The 20,583-nt window shown below is 47.9% G+C and overlaps 1 protein-coding gene across 2 annotated transcripts in view; it reads left to right on the top strand.

Annotated features, from left to right (window-relative positions):
* The window catches only part of LOC140387975 (hepatocyte growth factor-like), a 74,879-nt gene that overhangs the window by 1,068 nt on the left and 53,228 nt on the right, over positions 1 to 20,583 (top strand). For both annotated transcript variants that reach the window (XM_072471396.1, XM_072471395.1), the window contains exons 2-3: positions 3,472 to 3,628; positions 19,707 to 19,819. In XM_072471396.1, coding sequence (XP_072327497.1) covers positions 3,472 to 3,628; positions 19,707 to 19,819 — 270 coding nt within the window. The remainder of the gene's footprint in view (positions 1 to 3,471; positions 3,629 to 19,706; positions 19,820 to 20,583) is intronic.

The following is a 20,583-nucleotide window of genomic DNA, read 5'->3' as shown; positions in this document are numbered from 1 at the left end:
TTTCCGTAATGGAGCACAATTAATTAAATTTAACTTGGTGGACAACCCTGATTGGCAGCAAATCTGTCTGTGAGCCGTTGTCAATAAAGGAATGATGTGTAGTTGAAACCGAGACCAAACAAATCCTGCAGTAATACTCTGGTGATTGCTTAATTCTGCAGGGTGACCATTAATCCACGGCGAGCAAGATTGCTGACCGAGAAACAGTTAAAACTGAATAAAACCCAAACAAAAATATGCTAATAACTCCTCCCAGAAAGCAAGTTTTCACATTTTTAACTTCATGATTCTTTCTGAGTTTACTTGGCTGCCTGAAAGAAAATCCAGCTCATCTCCTAAACTCATTGTTTCCTCATAATCGCCCCGTGAACCAATTCTAAGTTTGATATTTGAAGCTGCAGTGACCCATGACAGAACCCTCTTTTCTTTAGTTTACTGCAGGGAATGTTTGAGTGCGTTGATGAATTCACGCTTATTTTCCTGAGGTACAAGATTTTATAGCCACGTCTGTTGTTGCAGCTAAGGTTCAATTTCTGGAAGCCATGGCTGCTCTGCGTGTCCTGCTGAATGCTTTCTCTTGGCCTCAGGGTTCCTGACACAAGCGAAGGATGAAGAGTGCCGATCAGTTGTGAGAAAACACAGGCGACACACCTCTAATTGGAACTATCGCAACAAATGGGGGGGGGGGGGGGGGAATAGACAGCAGCTCCACCGGAGTCTAAAAGCTTACATTAATGTTTCAGGTGGGGTCCCTGTTCTCATTTTCGTTATGTGCAGATTTATAAATATATATATTTATATTCAGTAGGACTGGCCGACGAAAGGTGTTTATGTTTTTTCTTGATCATCAGAAGTAACTTCATGATGACTGCAAGGTGCTGCATTTTTTTACAATTTAAGTCTGGATTTACAATTTAACCTCACAGGTAAAAGACAGTAATTATTTGTGTGTTCTGCCCACATCATTAACATTGGGGGGTAAACTGATATACCTTTTCACCAGCACCTCAATCTCCCAAAAAACTGGATGCTGCGTGTGAATCTCTCGCTGATGGGTTATGCTGTCTCTGTCAACGTGGGGAATGTTTGTCACAATTCAGTCCTGTTACTGTTGAAGATAATGTTTAATGAGTATGTAGTAGTTACTCAAAGATAATCAGCATCTTCAAGTTAGCTATCTCTTCCAGGACAAATACAGATTGCAGTAATTTGGTGGGAAAACAACTTGATGATCTGGGGTTACCTTAAATTGTATATGTAAACTATTGCAAGCTGTTGCGTTAGATGTTCATTTATTGGCAAGCTACCAGAGATAAGTAATAACAGAGTGGAATATTGTAAACAATTGGAGAAACACAGAGATGGTCACACCATCAAATTCCTCCCAGTGCAGAAGGAGGCCATTCAGCCCAGCGTGTCTGCACCAATCCTCTGAAAGAGCACCCAAGGCCCACTCCCCCACCCTATGCCCCTAACCCCACCTAACCTGCACATCTTTGGACTGTGGGAGGAAACTGGAGCACCCGTTGGAAACCCATATAGGCATGGGGAGAACATGCAAACTCTACACAGTCACCCAAAGCCAGAATTGAACCTAGGTTCCAGGTTCTGTGAGGCAGCAGTGCTGACCACTGTGCCACCATGCCAGCCCAGATAGGTTATACATGATCAACCTTGTGGAACATATTTGAAGAAATAGAACAGAAAAAATAGATGTGCGGTAGACATGAAGAATTGGTTCATATAAATTTTCAAAATGTATGTGATAAAGTCGGACATCAAAGATGGAATCAAGGGAAATGTAATCATATGAATGAAGCAATATTTGGAAGGATCAAAAAAGAGCAGGATAAGGAAACTTCCCAAGATAAAAAGTTTTTTTTATTCATTGGATGTGGGCATCACTGGCTGGGCCAGCATTTATTGCTCATCTCTAATTGCTCCTTGAACTCTGTGGTTCAAGAGAGCAGTTAAAAGTCAACTACATTGCTGTGGACCTGGAGTCACATGTACGCCATTCCCGGATGGTAGGTTTCCTTTCCTAAAAGACATTGGTGAACCAGTTGGGTTTACGATAATTGGCAATGGATTCAAGGCCATCATAGACTTTTAATTCCAGATTTTTATTGAATTGAAATTTCTCTATCTGTCCTGGTGGGATATGAACCCAGGTCCCTGGCACATTACCTTGGTCTCTGGGTTACTGGTCCAGTGACAACACCGCTACTGCCTCCTCGATCCCTGCTGGGATAATTGATTCACTATAAAAGTTATCTGGACTTGGGAATTGAGGAAACAACATTGAACTTGTGCTATTGATACCAGATCATGACTATATGACAAATTGTCATGACACAATGCAAGGGGGCATGAATAGTAAGCAGGCTGGGCAACTGGATGGCAGATGCAATTCAGTACACAAAAATATTACATTACAGTAGTATAAAGGAAGGAAATACACCACAAATAGGGAGCATTCATGTTCATACCAATGAAACTGAAATTACAACTGTATATGGCTATATTTTTTAAAAAAAGGACAACTTATTTCTTGATTTTGTCCCTACTGCTAAATTGACTTTAATATAAAACTAAAAATGTAATTTTAAATCTTTACTAAAAATCACGGCTACAGTTGACATAATGCATAGTTGTAGACATGCTATCATAGGAAGAATGTAAAAATACAATGGAAAAGATGCAGGGCAGATCTATCATTACCAGTGATGAGGGATCTAAATTCTGAAGAGAGATTTCTGATTGACAAGGGAGTGAAGGGTTGAGGAAGGGGGCAGAGTTGAGGCTACAATGTGATCAGTCATGATCTTAACGAATGACGGAGTAGACATGAGGGGCTGAATGGCCTACTCCTAATTTGTGTGTTCTTGAGAAGCTGAAACACTTCCTGAATGGAGAAATGTAATGGATGGCCTTGTGAGAGTTGTAAAAAGGTAGATACCAATGCTCCATGAGAGTAATAAGAGTGCAGTACTTTGGAACAAAAATTCTAGACACCATGGGTGAATTCTTTACCACAAGCCCTGCTCAAAGCAGATCCCAGGCATTCAATCTTTTAGTAGAATAACTGCTTGAAGAAAAAGATCATTACAGGGCATTAGGAATAAACAGAACTGTGGGATTAGACTCAATGGCGCATGGTGATGGTAATGGTGTTGGGGAGGGTTCCAGCACAGGTTTGATTGGCTGATAGCATACGAGGATTCTACACCTGCACCCAAAAATGTAAACTTGTTAGTTGTATATTTTAAATGGAAATTTATTTTATTTCAGCTTTCTGCCTTATAAATTTAATACACTACTTAAAGTTGATCAGATTTTTGATAAGTAGTGGAGCTTAAGCCTGTGCTGTAGAGACCCTGTGAGTATCCAGTGATGCATTTGACATAAAGTATGGAAACCTTACTTTCAATTAGTTCAATATTCATAGATTTCTTTTCCCTTTCTCATCAGTTGATTCAATGACGACAAGAAAAAATGCCCTTCATGATTTTCTGAAAACTCCTGGGCATAAATTGGTCGAAAGATCTCAGCCACAAAAGTCTAAACGAATGGACACCATTGAACAATGTGCAAAACGATGTATGAAATACAAAGGATTTGTTTGCAGGTAACTAAACATTGAAGACTCCAGGGCAGTAATATGATCCTATTTTGGTTCCTGACAAGTTGGAATACTATGGGACTGGGGGCTGTGTTGTTGGATCTCAGTGTAGGCTTGCTGGTTGCCCAATACTTGCTGCCAGATCAACCTTTACCTCTCCCTATCCATCCCTCCTTTCAACTGCAACAGAAACATTACATATTCTTGCTAGATATGGACGCTGGGGAAAGCTGAAGGGTGATTTACAATTGGAAGAGAGTCTTCTAGCAGCAAGAGTTTACACGTTCTGAACTTCTCAAGCATCCAAAATGGCTTCTGGTGACTGGAGCTCTGTTTGGATTGACTTCATAACTGGCATCTGATTCACTTCAGTGCACTGGGTGGCAACAATTGCATTATCTGCCCCTGTCTGCGGGAGGCTTTCAAAAAATGTTTAAGCAGCATGTGTGACATTTTTCGATATACTTGTTTTGCAGTGGGCATTTATTTTAGTGATGCAAATGAAACTTGTGACAATGATATGGATGTGCCATTGCAATGAATTTTCCTTTTTGTATTGTAAGTTTTCTTTCCATCTTCGCAGTTTAATTTGGCAGTTTTCTAATGTGCTAATTCAAAGAAAATCTGGTTAATAATAATTGATAACTTCCCAATGATCCATCATTATCACATTGTAGAGTGTGCCAACAAATCATCTGCTTGGGTCGGATTATTTTTTCTGAATAAGTTTACTACATCCGCAGGAGGAAAGTGAATTGGGGGAAAAAGCATTCGACCTATCAAACTGGCCCGCATTTTTTCTGAGATGGAGCGTGTTTCCGATTTATCCAAAAATGGGGCCGTGGCCCTTAGCCAGAAATCCCGTCCCTGGATCCAGAAATCTCACCCCTGGCCTGGGCAGTGGGTGGTGATGGAAATGGGGGTTGGTTGTGGTTTCTACATCCGTGGTTCATGGGTGCAGCTGCCTTCAAACAGATACAATTTTCATACTGGATGTGCAAAACATGGGACGGGATTCTCCGACCCCCCACCAGGTCGGAGAATCGGTGGGGGGGGGCGGCGTGAATCCCGCCCCCGCCAGCTGCCGAATTCTCCGGTGCCGGGGTTTTGGCGGGGGCGGGAATCGTGGCACGCCGGTCAGCGGCTGCTGGCAGCGGACCCCCCCCCCCCCCCCCCCCCCCCCCAGCGATTCTCCGGCCCATGATGGGCTGAGTGACCGTCCGTTTCCGGCGGCGTAAATCACAACAGGTCCTTACCGGTGGGACCTGGCTCCACGGGTGGCCTGCAGAGTCCTCAGGGGAGCGCGGGGGTATCTGGCCCCGGGGGGTGCCCCCACGGTGGCCTGGCCCGCGATCCAGGCCCACCGATCCGCGGGCAAGCCTGTGCTGTGGGGGCACTCTTTCCCTCCTCATCGGCCGCTGTCAACCTCCGCCATGGCTGGTGCAGAGAAGAACCCCCCCTGGGATGACGCCAGCACACGATGGTGCTCCCGTGTATGCACCAACTTGCACCGGCTGGCGGAGGCCCTTCGGCGCCGGTTGGCGTGGCGCCAAGCCCTTCCGCGCCGGCTGGCCCGGCGCCAAACACCAAACACTCTGGCGCGGGCCTAGCCCCTGAAGGTGTGGAGGATTCAGCACCTTCGGGGCGGCACGACGCCGGAGTAGTTCATGCCACTCCTCGGCGCTGGAATGGCCCGCCCTGCCAGGTAGGGGAGAATCCTGTCCTTTGATCTGTGGACTTTAGACGTTTGAGATATAAAGCTGTCAAAGTCGTTTGGAGAGATACACTTTTGGATAGGTCTAAGGAACACTTTGGGAGAGATAAGGTACCCTTTGTGATTGCAAAATAGACGTGAATGTGGGTAAAAAGGTGGATAAACTTGGAAATATCAGGCTGTCAAGGGACAATCGATTTATTTGGCCCTCGGGTATTTCATTGCAGGATTGATGCTGTCTGACTGATTCCATTACCTATCGTTATCGTACTGGTTGCCTATCAGTTCATAGTTTGATCAACAGCTCCACTTAGTTTGAAAACTATTGATGTGGGGCATGAATAAAAATGATTGTTTTCATTAGGGATTAAATATTTGTAAGGGTTTAGCTGCATTAAATGGGGTTTTAGCAAATATAAAATACTGACGTCATCAAGAGACACTTGGAACATTATTTCATCTCAGCATGGCTCTGAGGGTTTGGTCATGTGGATACTGAGTGAATTGGCATGTAGAGTATGAGGGCAAAGAGTGGTGGGCGGGGCTTCATGAATTGCCATATAGGTTCCAAAGGACCATGGAGTTGAGTGGGGATTCATGGGTTAGCATGAGTTGGCACTAAGTTGGCATGGACACTACGAAGGGCCAGCGCAGGGTGGGTAGAGGGGACATGAGCTGCCTTGAATGTTCATGGATGGGGAATGAGAAGTCTGTGCAAGGTGCAGGCTGAGGGGCTTTTTCTAACAGCTGGGATAACCCCCCAGATTACTCAGATGGGCCTTTCACGCAGCAAAATCACTGAATCTCTGTGGTTCATAACTAGGCACACTGCTACCAAATTGTTCCAGTACAGCTACAATACTGGCACCTACCCACCAACGCAGAAATTTGCCCTAGCATGTTCAGTCCATAAAAAGTAGATGAGCAGATTTCTGTTGGCCAGACAAGGTTATGAAATGCAGCTGGCCTTTGCATAGCTCTCGTGGTCATTAGTGGCTCCCCAGAGATAACAATGTGCAGGTTTCGTCGATTCTGCCAGGCAGCTCCTTTTGTTCGGGAGGTGGGGGTCATAGAAAAAAATAGATTCAACCATTTTAAACTCTTGGCATTCCTGTCGTAAATAACTGATGCTGCTACATACTGTGTAAGTGTTATAACCTGCCTACTGACGATTGGCTGGGGACTAATGACTATCCCACAATCCTATGGGAGTATGAACTTCCCCAATGAGGGGGGCGGAGAAACTCCTACTATAAATAAGCTGGCCAGTCCAGGAACCAGGAGGAAGGAGAAGGTAGCAAGGGAAGTTACTGCTACTGCTATGTATATGTTGTTATAGTAAATAAACTTTATTATTTTGTATCCTTAAAACTCGTGCTGGATTCTTCGGGGCCCTTACAAAACTGGCGACGAAGGTAAAAGTGAATAGCTGTCTACACTGCTGAAGCCACCTCCCTGGATTTTTGTTGGATACAGGTTGGAAGTTGTTTTCTATTATACCATGCCTCTGTACGGACGTTTGGATGTTTTTGATGCTGCGCTGGAAAGCTGGAACCAGTACACACAACGGTTGCGTTACTATTTCCGGGCAAACAATATCACTGAAAACGAGCGCCAGGTGGTCATATTGCTCACCGCCTGCGGGCCGCATACGTTTGGGGTGATTAGGAGCCGTACGTACCCAGCTGCACCGGACACCAAAACGTTTGACGAACTTGTGAATATAGTGGGGTACACTTTAACCCAACCCCGTCCACGATAGTCCAGCGTTACCGGTTTAATACCGCTGAGAGGACCCCTGGAGAATCCCTTGCCGATTTTTTTTATCCAGGCTACGCGGGATTGCGGAATACTGTGACTATGGTGAGACCTTGTCAGAAATGTTACGCGACCGTTTGGTTTGCGGTATTAACAATGCGGCCACCCAGAGAAAGTTGTTAGCGGAGCCAACATTGACTTTTCAACAGGCAATACAAATAGTCTTGTCCCGAGAGAGCGAGGAGTACAGGGGCTACAGGGAATGGAAGTGCATGCCTTGGGGCGAAACCCTTTCCGCCCAAAAACGTCCCCCCGCACTCCTGCGGTACCTTGGGCGAGGCAACGACCAGACCGGCGCCAGTGGCCATCGGACATTCCTCCCCGAAGGGAGCCTTCTCCAGAGCCAATGGATGAGGAGCCATGTCCGTGTCAGACTTGTAGGCGCCGACACCGTCGCGGACGGCGGTCCTGGGGACGCCAGAGGCGCCGTCGTTCCGACTGAAACTGGGACCAGCCCAGGGGCCGTAACTGGGACCAGCCCAGAGGCCGTACCTTCCATGTGGATGAACCTGCGGCGACCACTCCTGAGGACGTGGAGACGGAGGACGACTGCCTGCAGTTGCATTGTGTGGCAGCACCCCGTGTGGCCCCCATTAAGGTGACGGTACGGGTCAATGGCCACCCGCTGGAGATGGAGTTGGACACTGGCGCAGCGGTCTCCGTGATCGCCCAGAGGACATTCGACCGCATCAAGCAGGGTATACAGACCCTTACACTAACTGACTCACAGGCCAGGTTGGCCACCTACACGGGGGAACCACTGGACATTGCAGGAACTACAATGACCCCTGTTGTCTATGGACGCCAGGAGGGGCGTTTCCCACTTATCGTAGTGCGTGGCCCTGGGCCCAGCCTGTTGGGTCGGGACTGGTTGCGCCATTTGCGGTTGCAATGGCAGCACATCCTCCAAACAGTTTCTGGAGGGTTGACTGAGGTGCTAGGACGATACCCAGAGGTATTCCAGCCTGGTCTGGGGAAAATAAAAGGGGCCGTAGCCCGTATCCAAGTTGAACCAGGAGCCACACCGCGCTATTTCCGGGCGCGCCCAGTGCCTTACGCTTTGCTCGAGAAGGTAGAAGGGGAGCTCACTCGTTTGGAGAGTTTGGGTATTATCAGGCCCGTCCGTTTTGCTGACTGGGCAGCACCAATTGTGCCAGTAATGAAGCCAGATGCCACAGTTCGCTTGTGTGGCGACTATAAACTTACAGTGAATACAGTTTCCCGACTCGACCGATACCCAATGCCTCGCATAGAGGATCTCTACGCGAAACTTGCAGGCGGACTCTCATTCACAAAATTAGATATGAGTCACGCCTACCTGCAGTTGGAGCTGGACCCTGCCTCCCGACCATATGTAACAATTAACACACACCGGGGCCTGTATGAATATACACGGTTGCCCTTTGGAGTATCCTCTGCCTGCGCAATTTTTCAACGTGTTATGGAGGGCATTTGGAGAGGTTTACCATGTGTGGCTGTCTACCTAGATGACGTGTTGATTACAGGGACGTCGGAGCAAGAGCATTTGGAAAATCTGGAGGCTGTCCTTAAACGCCTTTCGGAGGCTGGAGTCCGTTTACGTCACACAGTGCGTATTTCAGGCAAAAGAAGTAGTCTACCTAGGTTATCGGGTGGACCGCGAGGGTCTGCACCCCGTCGCAGAGAAGGTGCGTGCAATTCAACATGCCCCCACCCCGACTGACACTTCGCATCTTCGTTCTTTTCTCGGTCTCGTAAACTATTACGGGAAGTTCCTCCCCAATCTGGCAAATACGCTGGCCCCCTTACACCTGCTGCTAAAGAAAAATCACACCTGGGTTTGGGGTCAGCCGCAAGAAACCGCTTTTCGGCGGGTAAAGCAACAATTGTCGTCGTCTGGGTTACTAACCCACTATGATCCGGGAAAGCCTTTGCTCGTCACATGTGATGCATCCCCGTATGGTATTGGGGCTGTCCTGTCCCACAAGATGGAGAACGGGGCCGAGCGACCGATAGCTTTCGCCTCCCGCACATTGACTGCAGCGGAGAAGAAGTACGCGCAGGTCGAGAAGGAGGGCCTGGCAGTGGTTTTCGCGGTGAAACGCTTCCACCAGTATTTGTACGGCCGCCATTTCACTATCATGACTGATCATAAGCCCCTGCTGGGACTCTTCAGAGAGGATAAGCCGATACCGCCCATTGCTTCTGCACGGATCCAGCGCTGGGCTTTGTTGCTTGCTGCATACGAGTATTCTCTGGAGCACAAACCAGGTATGCAGATAGCAAATGCCGACGCACTGAGCCGATTGCCTTTATCGACCGGCCCCATGTCGACCCCCACGACCGGTGAGGTGGTCGCAACCCTAAATTTTATGGACACCTTGCCTGTCACGGCATCACAGATCCATGAGTGGACCCAGACTGAGCCAGTCCTGTCAAAGGTTCGGCACATAGTCCTGTATGGTGGGCAGCATAGACCGCTCCCAGGCGAGTTACGGGCATTTTCCTCCAAGCTGTCAGAGTTCAGCGTGGAAGACGGCATCCTCTTGTGGGGGACACGTATGGTTGTCCCGGAAAAAGGCCAGGAGCTGATATTATCAGACTTGCACAATGGGCATCCGGGCGTGACCAAGATGAAAATGTTGGCCCGGAGTTATGTCTGGTGGCCAGGCCTCGACACCGACATTGAGAAGGTGGCCCAAAACTGCTCCATTTGCCAGGAGCATCAGAAGCTTCCGCCGGCCGCGCCCCTACATCACTGGGAATGGCCAGGGCGGCCTTGGGCACGCTTACATGCAGATTTCGCAGGCCCTTTTCAGGGATCCATGTTCCTTCTACTAATTGACGCCCAGTCCAAATGGCTGGAGGTGCATAAGATGCAGGGGACAACGTCCTGCGCAACAATTGAAAAAATGCGTTTATCATTTAGCACGCATGGCCTCCCCGAGGTGCTGGTCACGGATAATGGCACTCCATTCACGAGTGAGGAGTTTGCTAGGTTTACAAAGATGAACGGCATCCGCCATATCCGCACTGCCCCTTACCACCCGGCTTCAAATGGGTTGGCAGAGCGTGCAGTGCAAACATTCAAAAGGGGCCTAAAGAAGCAGTCTTCCGGATCAATGGACACGAGACTGGCTCGGTTTTTGTTTACGTACAGGACCACACCCCATACAGTGACTGGGGTAGCTCCCGCAGAACTCCTAATGGGCCGGAGACTTCGCACCCGCCTTAGTATGGTCTTCCCGGACATTGGCGCAAAAGTATGCCGCACACAAGAACGGCAGGGACCGGGATTGTCTCAGCATCGTCCGATTCGGCAGTTTGCGCCCGGTGACCCAGTATTCGTGCGGAATTTTGCTGGTGGTGCCCAATGGGTTCCTGCGGTAATCGTTCGCCAAACGGGCCCTATATCGTACCAAGTGCAAGCCCAGGGTCGTCTCCAGCGAAAACATGTAGACCACGTCCGGTCCAGAAGATCATCCCCGCAAAAGATTCCCCGCCCCCGGAGCTCAGTTCAACAGCGGCAAAGACCAGAAACAAGGGAAGGTAGTCCTCCAAATCTTCCACTGGTGCCTCACTCAAAGCCTGCGCAGGTCATGACGGGACCGAATGGGGACAGAGACGCTGACATGACGGAGGCAGCAGACTCTGACTCCGAGATGGAGACACAGGATGAATCAGAGGGGGAATCCTCGGGTCCACAGGCCGTGGATGTACAACCGCGCCGTTCATCACGGAAGCGCTGGTCTCCGTCTCGTTATACGCCGCCTGATCCAGTGCCGCGTGCAAATGGCGTCCGGCCTGCGGCCAAACGAGTTCGACGCCTTCCTTCGCCAGGGCCTACGGTGGATTCCTTGGACTTTGGGGGGGGAGGGATGTTATAACCTGCCTACTGACGATTGGCTGGGGACTAATGATTATCCCACAATCCTATGGGAGTATGAACTTCCCCAATGAGGGGGGCGGAGAAACTCCTACTATAAATAAGCTGGCCAGTCCAGGAACCAGGAGGAAGGAGAAGGTAGCAAGGGAAGTTACTGCTACTGCTATGTATATATTGTTATAGTAAATAAACGTTATTATTTTGTATCCTTAAAACTCGTGCTGGATTCTTCGGGGCCCTTACAAAAGTAAGTAATCACAATGAGCAGTGATTTCAATCCGTTATCAGCTGTAGCTAGAGTTTCAGGATGTATGAATCTAGTAGTGGTGCTGCAGGGAGCAGAGAGTTGGAGAAAGAGGTGGGAAAAGATGTGAGGAAAAACTATTGTGAGGAGATAGAGTGAAGCTGTGAGAATTATTTTGGGGGAGTAACAAGAGAGTTGAGGAGCCAGGAACAGCACTTTGAGGAGGGGACTATTGGTCAGATAAATGCTTATGAAGGAATTTACTCAGTGCAGTGTTTTAGGATTGAAGAATATAAGGATGAACTGGAAGACTTGGAAGGAAGAGCATTTTGGTTAGATGAGTGCCGTATTAGGATAGGGAGATAATTCTAATTTAAATAGGGGGGGGAAAGAGGTTGGAGAATGCAACTCCAATGGAAGGTTGCCTTGAAAAGGGTAAGAAGAGTAACATATTCAAATAAGGAGGAGGGCAGTGCAAGCATGTAGTGGATCAGGAAATCATTGCGAGCTGGGTGGGTTTGGCAGAAGTGTAATGTCACCTTGAATTGTGGCAAAAAAAGTGATACACTGTCTCTGTGCAAAAGTGAGTGATTGTTGAGATTATTTGTTGAAATGGGGTAAATGAATTGACAGCTCCTTCTATATCCTGTTCAATTTTCTTTTCCATGGATCAGAAGCAAAAATAGGTTTGGAAACCAAATTCCAGTTTAAGGAAACATTGACTTTAATAGGACATTGCTTTGGTTTCTAAACCTTCGCGTATGGAATTATATTGCCTCCTGGTGTAGTAAGTCTACAGTAAATGGTGGGCACACAGCCCATGAAAAAATAAAATAATTTTTTAAAGTATAATTTTGAATTATGAGCAACCTAAATAAAGACCTACAGCATAATTAGGGTTGAAAAGAAGGGGAAACTGAATCAAGAAGTAACAGTTCAATTATATCTAGCTTGGCCATTGTTTGATCACGAGATATCTCATCTTTCTTGAAACTACTGATGTGATGGAGTGCTGATGTGATGGAGTGTCGTTCAATGGGTTTGAGTAGCCGTCTGATACCTGTCCCAGTTAGTCCTTATTCATATGTGACTGCAGATAGTGAACAATGGCAGGCTAGTCCCTTTTGGAATTGCATCAGCTCCAACCCCTTCATCTCTTCATACAGCCTGATCACTTTCCAGAAAGCCACAGTGGATAGCAATCAGAAGCAAAGATTTTATTGTCATGGCTAAAATCAGCTGCTTCAGCACAGATTAGTAATTAAACCCGTGAATTTCTGGTCTGTGCTATTTAGTACTGCAATGGGCATTGCCATTACCCATGATGTCATTTTGTAAGCTAAGTTTAACTTTAAAAGACTTTTGATTGCAAAAGAATGGGGGTCTTTCAGGAGCTCCTGATTTTTCCAGATCCTGAAATAGGCTGAATTTGGATGTGAAAAAGCTTACAGACAGCCTTGATTTCGGCAGAGTAAGGGGTATGTAGGTTTTGCACTTACAGTTTATAAGGAAATTATTCTTGATGTCAGACAAAAAATTCTACGTGTTGACAAGAGCAAATGATATGCATTTGTTTAATTACTACCGTTTCTGCTTTGGGTGCAGTTGGCGATTCCAGATCAAATTGCACGTTTAAAAAGTGGTTTCTCAATCTAATTGCTGATCGCTGAATCAGAAATTTGCAGTTTGCCAGCAGAATTAGACCGTGTTTTAAAATATTCATTTTTAGAATATTTTAAAATGTCACCTGCACACCCTGGTAGTACCAGCCTGACACTGCCAGGGTGCCCAGGTGGCACTGCGAACCTGGCACGTGCACTGCCAGAGTGCCAGGCTGTCAGTACCAAGGTGCTCTGGTGGCATTTTGCCCATGCCGGGGGTGCCCTGGACGTATGGTGGGGTGTGGGGGCTTGAGGACCCCCAACAAGTGAGTTTGGGGGGAGGGGGTGTTGGGGGTTGCACTGGGGTGCTGTGAGATGGAGCGGCATTTAAAAATAGTGCCCCGATTTCCTCCTGCACTGAGACGGTCCGCTTGCCGAAGCTCCATGGTGCAGGAAATGCGAAGTGTTCCCAGCTGAGGCCCACAAAATCCTAGAGTGTCTTTAGATAGCAGACCCCTCGATTCCCGCCCAGAACAGACACTTCTGTTTGGTTAGATTGCGCACCTAATGGCATTGTCAATCCTCTCCCTGTAAGTAACCCATTTTTTAAATGACAGAAAATGCCAGTTTTACAAATACACAGGACCATTTAGAGTTCTTTTGTGTGACAGTCGTTAATTTCTTAGTAAATGTACAAAAAGGTGCATTCAAAATTGTTTTGATTGTGCCTACAGGAGTACTTGGGAGTCAATGGAGCCTTGTCAGCACATCAGGAGTCCATTTGGCTCCCTTTAGAGATATCCAAAAGACTTGCACTCAAAAAAAATCTCAGCTTAATTTTTAAAGCCTCTTTGAAGATCTGCAAATTACTACACTGAATGCAAACTCCTCGCGGTGATTAATTCATCCTGGGGATAAGGCCAGCTTTGTGAGCGAATGAAAAAATACGAATGTAAATGTAAATGATGCAGGGCGGAATTCAACCAAAAGATTTCTTTGGCCGAGTTTGGTGGGGCGTTTCTCTTTGGATTTTTGGGTGAGTTCCACACTGCTATTCAACCACACTTAGGGCACGATCTAACTAAAAAAAATGAGTCAGTTCTGGGCGGGAATCGAGGGGTCATTCCTGGCATTTGTAGCACTGAAATGACCCTGCTATCTAATGATACTCGGTGTTTGTTTCAGCTCCCCGCTGGGGCCCCACTTAGCTGCACATCCTGCACTGAGGAGCTCCATTGATGTTGAGATGCCGGCGTTGGACTGGGGTGAGCACAGTAAGAAGTCTTACAACACCAGGTTAAAGTCCAACAGGTTTGTTTCGACGTCACTAGCTTTCGGAGCGCTGCTCCTTCCTCAGGTGAATGAAGAGGTCTGTTCCAGAAACACATATATAGACAAATTCAAAGATGCCAAACAATGCTAGGAATGCGAGCATTAGCAGGTGATTAAATCTTTACAGATCCAGAGATGGGGTAACCCCAGGTTAAAGAGGTGTGAATTGTATCAAGCCAGGACAGTTGGTAGGATTTCGCAGGCCAGATGGTGGGGGATGAATGTAATGCGACATGAATCCCAGGTCCCGGTTGAGGCCGCACTCATGTTTGCGGAACTTGGCTCTAAGTTTCTGCTCGGCGATTCTGCGTTGTCGCGGGTCCTGAAGGCCGCCTTGGAGAACGCTTACCCGGAGATCAGAGGCTGAATGCCCTTGACTGCTGAAGTGTTCCCTGACTGGAAGGGAACATTCGTGCCTGGTGATTGTTGCGCGATGTCCGTTCATTCGTTGTCGCAGCGTCTGCATGGTCTCACCAATGTACCACGCTTCGGGACATCCTTTCCTGCAGCGTATGAGGTAGACAACGATGGCCGAGTCGCACGAGTATGTACCGCGTACCTGGTGGGTGGTGTTCTCACGTGTAATAGTGGTATCCATGTCGATGATCTGGCACGTCTTGCAGAGATTGCCATGACAGGGTTGTGTGGTGTCGTGGTCACTGTTCTGAAGACTGGGTAGTTTGCTGCACACAATGGTTCGTTTGAGGTTGCGCGGTTGTTTGAAAGCAAGTAGTGGGGGTGTGGGGATGACCTTCAACCGACGCACAGGACCTTCAAGCGATGTTATACACCAGATACATCGATGACATTTTTTTCCTTTGGACCCACGGCGAAGAATCACTGAAACGACTACACGATGACATTAAGTTCCATCCAACCATCAGACTCACCATGGACTACTCTCCAAAATCAGTTGCATTCTTGGACACACTCGTCTCCATCAAGGACGGTCACCTCAGCACTTCGCTTTACCGCAAACCCACGGATAACCTCATGATGCTCCACTTCTCCAGCTTCCACTTTAAACACATTAAAGAAGCCATCCCCTATGGACAAGCACCCCGTATACACAGGATCTGCTCAGACGAGGAGGAGCGTAACAGACATCTACAGACGTTGAAAGATGCCCTCGTACGAACGGGATATGGCACTCTACTCATCGATCGACAGTTCCAATGCGCCACAGCGAAAAACCGGACCGACCTCCTCAGAAGACAAACATGGGACACAACCGACAGAATACCCTTCGTCGTCCAGTACTTCCCCGGAGCGGAGAAACTACGTCATCTTCTTCACAGCCTTCAACACGTCATTGATGACGATGAACATCTTGCCAACGTCATCCCCACACCCCCACTACTTGCCTTCAAACAACCGCGCAACCTCAAACGAACCATTGTTTGCAGCAAACTACCCAGTCTTCAGAACAGTGACCACGACACCACACAACCCTGTCATGGCAATCTCTGCAAGACGTGCCAGATCATCGACATGGATACCACTATTACACGTGAGAACACCACCCACCAGGTACGCGGTACATACTCGTGCGACTCGGCCAACGTTGTCTACCTCATACGCTGCAGGAAAGGATGTCCCGAAGCGTGGTACATTGGCGAGACCATGCAGACGCTGCGACAACGAATGAACGGACATCGCGCAACAATCACCAGGCAGGAATGTTCCCTTCCAGTCGGGGAACACTTCAGCAGTCAAGGGCATTCAGCCTCTGATCTCCGGGTAAGCGTTCTCCAAGGCGGCCTTCAGGACCCGCGACAACGCAGAATCGCCGAGCAGAAACTTATAGCCAAGTTCCGCACACATGAGTGCGGCCTCAACCGGGACCTGGGATTCATGTCACATTACATTCATCCCCCACCATCTGGCCTGCGAAATCCTACCAACTGTCCTGGCTTGAGACAATTCACACTTCTTTAACCTGGGGTTACCCCATCTCTGGATCTGTAAAGATTTAATCACCTGCTAATGCTCACATTCCTAGCATTGTTTGGCATCTTTGAATTTGTCTATATATGTGTTTCTGGAACAGACCTCTTAATTCACCTGAGGAAGGAACAGCGCTCCGAAAGCTAGTGACATCGAAACAAACCTGTTGGACTTTAACCTGGTGTTGTAAGACTTCGTACTGAGCTCCATTGAGTAAGAGATTGGAGCATACATTTTAAATGGCGACCCGATCTCTGCACCTCCCACCCAAAATCCAACTCACCTATTGGGGGTCGTCGAGCATCCCCGCACCCAACACATACCGGCATGGCACCCCATAGCTGATTCCCAGCATGGGCAGAATGCCAACCTGGCAGCTTGACACTGCTAACCTGGCACCCTGGGCGTCCCCCAGCTGGCCTGACCGTGTCATCCGGGAATACTGGAAGTGCCGGAGTGGCCCAGGTGGCACTGCCAAGGTGTCTGAGTGGCACTAGCAGTGCTAGGGTGCCACCCTGCCCAGTGACCGACCACCCGGGGGCCTCCAATCGCCCGGGAGACTGCCTGCCCAATGCTGTTCCGCCTGGTCTCTGTTTGTGAGGACTAGTGCTGAATGGCACCCGGCTGGATTCTCCTTGGTGATAGATGCCGGAGGGCCGTTCGATCCAGCGGCAGCACAGGTAAGTGAGTTTTTAATCACTTAACTGTGAGAGACTGTCTTGTGAGATCTCATTAGATCTTGCGAGACGTAATTACAGTCGGGTATCCTGGGAGAGGCCTCTCCAGGATATACCGCCGGCGTCTCGTCCTGATTCCAGTAGGATGCGGCCGGTAGATCGCGCTGATAGTCATTTTTTGGGCATTGGGGAGGTTCTCCCCGGTCAAGCCCACACTTAGAAATGTCTTCATCCCTGGGGAGCTGAACTCGCTGCCCATGCCAGCTCCTCCGAGATCGGGCCGCAATTTTAAAGGGTGTCCGAATCTTTAAGTGAGCTTGAGGGACTCCCACACCCCCCACCCATGGGCAATGTCACCCTCCGCACACATGCGGCTGGATTCTCCGTTGGTGGGATCCTCCATTTCGCCGGCAGCACATTCTCACCCGCAGATTTCTCAATGGCGTGCGGGTGCCCACATTGAGACACCCCATTGGCCGGCTGCCTGGGTGGAGAATCCCGCGCCGCACCTGAAAACAGGCATCCCGTCGACGGGTATTAATCTACACCTCCCCAAGTGAGGGCACCCTGCTATGAGGTCTCGGAGGTCCCCACCCCTTTCAGGATTTCCACCCCCACCTTAACCTGTTAGGAGGCTCCTTCATACCCACGCTGCAACACCTCTCACACTTCATAACCCCCCTCATGCCCCCTTTCAAGAGCATGGCCCCCCTCAGGCCTTCACACTCGACAATGTCAACCTAGCACCTGGGCACCCTGGCACTGCCACCCTAGCACCCTGGCAGTGCTCCTGACAGTGCTGCATGGGCACCCTGGCAGTTCCAGTGTGGCAGTGCCATGGTGCCTGGGTGCCAGAGGGAGAGCCAAGGGGCTACCCTTCCCTGTCCCCAACCACCCAGGCATCTGAAATGGCCTACGAAACCTCCCAGGTGCCGTTACGCCTGCTCCACGTTGTGTGGACCAGTACTAAATGGTGCCTGGTTCAGGCCTTGCTGGGGAGGTCACTATTTCCCAGGCGGCGGAAGAATCCTCGCACACATATTTAAATGAGCCAGTTGACCCAGATCTCGAGATTAAACAACCTCGTCGTGTCACCAAGTCTGGCGAGGACAGTAAATCACGCCCGCAGCAACTCAAATTGGTGAACATAAATTGTGCTTAAAATCCTGTGATCATTTGCGCAGGTTACGCCAACTTCAGATAAATTGCGTTAAAGAAGACGAGCGTGTCTAAATGGAAACGTTGGCTTAAAATCTTTCTTACTGCGTGTTTATTAATCTGTGCTGAATGTGTTCAGAAGAGATCCATTATTTAATTCACTAATGAAATGTAGCAGCAAGGATTGATTAACTTATTGCCAATGTAGCTCAAATCTACAAATGAAACTCATTGTCTAGTTCAGGTCTAACGGAACTGTTTAAAAAAAGGAGGTAGGCAGAAAGCAGGTAATTATAGGCCAGTGAGCTTACTTCGGTAGTAGGGAAGATGCTGGAATCTATCATCAAGGAAGAAATAGCGAGGCATCTGGATGGAAATTGTCCCATTGGGCAGACGCAGCATGGGTTCATAAAGGGCAGGTCGTGCCTAACTAATTTAGTGGAATTTTTTGAGGACATTACCAGTGCGGTAGATAACGGGGAGCCAATGGCTGTGGTATATCTGGATTTCCAGAAAGCCTTTGAAAAAGTGCCACACAAAAGGTTGCTGCATAAGATAAAGATGCATGGCATTAAGGGTGAGAGGTGTTGCATGGATAGAGGATTGGTTAATTAATAGAAAGCAAAGAGTGGGGATTATTGGGTGTTTCTCTGGTTAGCAATCAGTAGCTAGTGGTGTCCCTCAGGGATCAGTGTTGGGCCCACAATTGTTCACAATTTACATAGATGATTTGGTGTTGGGGACCAAGGGCAATGTGTCCAGGTTTGCAGATGACACTAAGATGAATGGTAAAGCAAAAAGTGCAGAGGATACTGGAAGTCTGCAGAGGGATTTGGATAGGCTAAGTGAATGGGCTAGGGTCTGGCAGATGGAATACAATGTTGACAAATGTGAGGTTATCCATTTTGGTAGGAATAACAGCAAAAGGGATTATTATTTAAATAATAAAATATTAAAACATGCTGCTGTGCAGAGAGACCTGGGTGTGCCAGTGCATGAGTCGCAAAAAAGTTGGTTAACAGGTGATTAAGAAGGCAAATGTAATTTTGTCCTTCAATGCTAGAGGGATGGAGTTTAAGACTAGGGAGGTTGTGCTGCAATTGTATAAGGTGTTAGTGAGGCCACACCTGGAGTATTGTGTTCAGTTCTGGTCTCCTTACTTGAGAAAGGACGTACTGGCACTGGAGGGTGTGCAGAGGAGATTCACTAGGTTAATCCCAGAGCTGACGAGGTTGGATTACGAGGAGAGGTTGAGTAGACTGTGACTGTACTCGTTGGAACTTAGAAGGATGCGAGGGGATCTTATAGAAATATATAAAATTATGAAGGGAATAGATAGGATAGATGCGGGCAGGTTGTTTCCACTGGCGGGTGAAAGCAGAACTAGGGGGCATAGCCTCAAAATAAGGGGAAGCAGATTTAGGACTGAGTTTAGGAGGAACTTCTTCACCCAAAGGGTTGTGAATCTATGGAATTCCTTGCCCAGTGAAGCAGTAGAGGCTCCTTCATTAAATGTTTTAAGATAAAGATAGATAGCTTTTTGAAGAATAAAGGGATTAAGGGTTATGGTGTTCGGGCCGGAAAGTGGAGCTGAGTCCACAAAAGATCAGCCATGATCTCATTGAATGGTGGAGCAGGCTCGAGGGACCAGATGGCCTACTCCTGCTCCTAGTTCTTGTGTTCTTATGTTCTAAGAGTCCAGCCTAACTTCACGCTTTTTCTTTCCAGGGCCTTTTATTTTGCTAAAAGTGAGAAGCGATGCACTTGGTTGTCATTTAACAGCAAAACCAAAGGGGTGAAAGGGAGGCCAGACAGAAGTGTTGATCTTTACGAGAGAAAAGGTAAAATGTGAAAATTGAATACACTTGAACAACAAATGGCATTGCTGGTGCAGCTGGAATTTCCATCTCCGGGGCACTGCTCTGTTTACCAGTCCCACAAAGTGTGGATCTATAACTTTCCAGGATTCTCTGGATTATCCCAGCAATTTACAGAACTGGAACTGGAAAAACAACCACCTATAACTCGATTGTTTATTGTGTCCGCTACTTGGAAATCATTTCAAGCAACCTTTTGTAGTGTAATGGCTCGAAGTGAATTGAAGTCTGCTATTTTTCAGGAACAATATTGCAGGCCCCTGAGCTTTGAATTTCTGCTCTTGTCATTCTATCGACCAGAATGGTCACTAATGGGTTTCAGATAGACCCAATAGAAGTGAGCTATTTGTAGCCAATTTTCACAGCTTCCGTCATTTGCAGAATTTCAAGTACAGATTTGGAGGGACGCTGTTATAAAATTTTAAGCAGAAGGAACAATTAAAAAGTGGAATTCTGAATAGAAGATAAAAATTTGGAAAGGTTCCGGAGCACCTCATTAGCTCAATTTCCAAGGCCAGAGGAGCAGGGGCAATGATTCACAGTGAAACGCCAAACCTAAGCAGAAGAAAGAGGACAGCATGGCTTGCACAGTGATTAGCACTGCTGCCTCATAGCACCAGGGACTCTGGTTCAATTCAGGCATTGGGTCACTGTCTGTGTGGAGTTTGCATGTTCTCCCCGTGTCTGCGTGGGTTTCCTCCTGGTGCTCCTGTTTCCTCCCACAGTCC

Source organism: Scyliorhinus torazame, chromosome 13, assembly GCF_047496885.1.
Source record: "Scyliorhinus torazame isolate Kashiwa2021f chromosome 13, sScyTor2.1, whole genome shotgun sequence".
NCBI lineage: Eukaryota > Metazoa > Chordata > Chondrichthyes > Carcharhiniformes > Scyliorhinidae > Scyliorhinus > Scyliorhinus torazame.
Note: the sequence above shows the minus strand (reverse complement) of the source record. Positions and strands in the feature narration are given on the sequence as shown.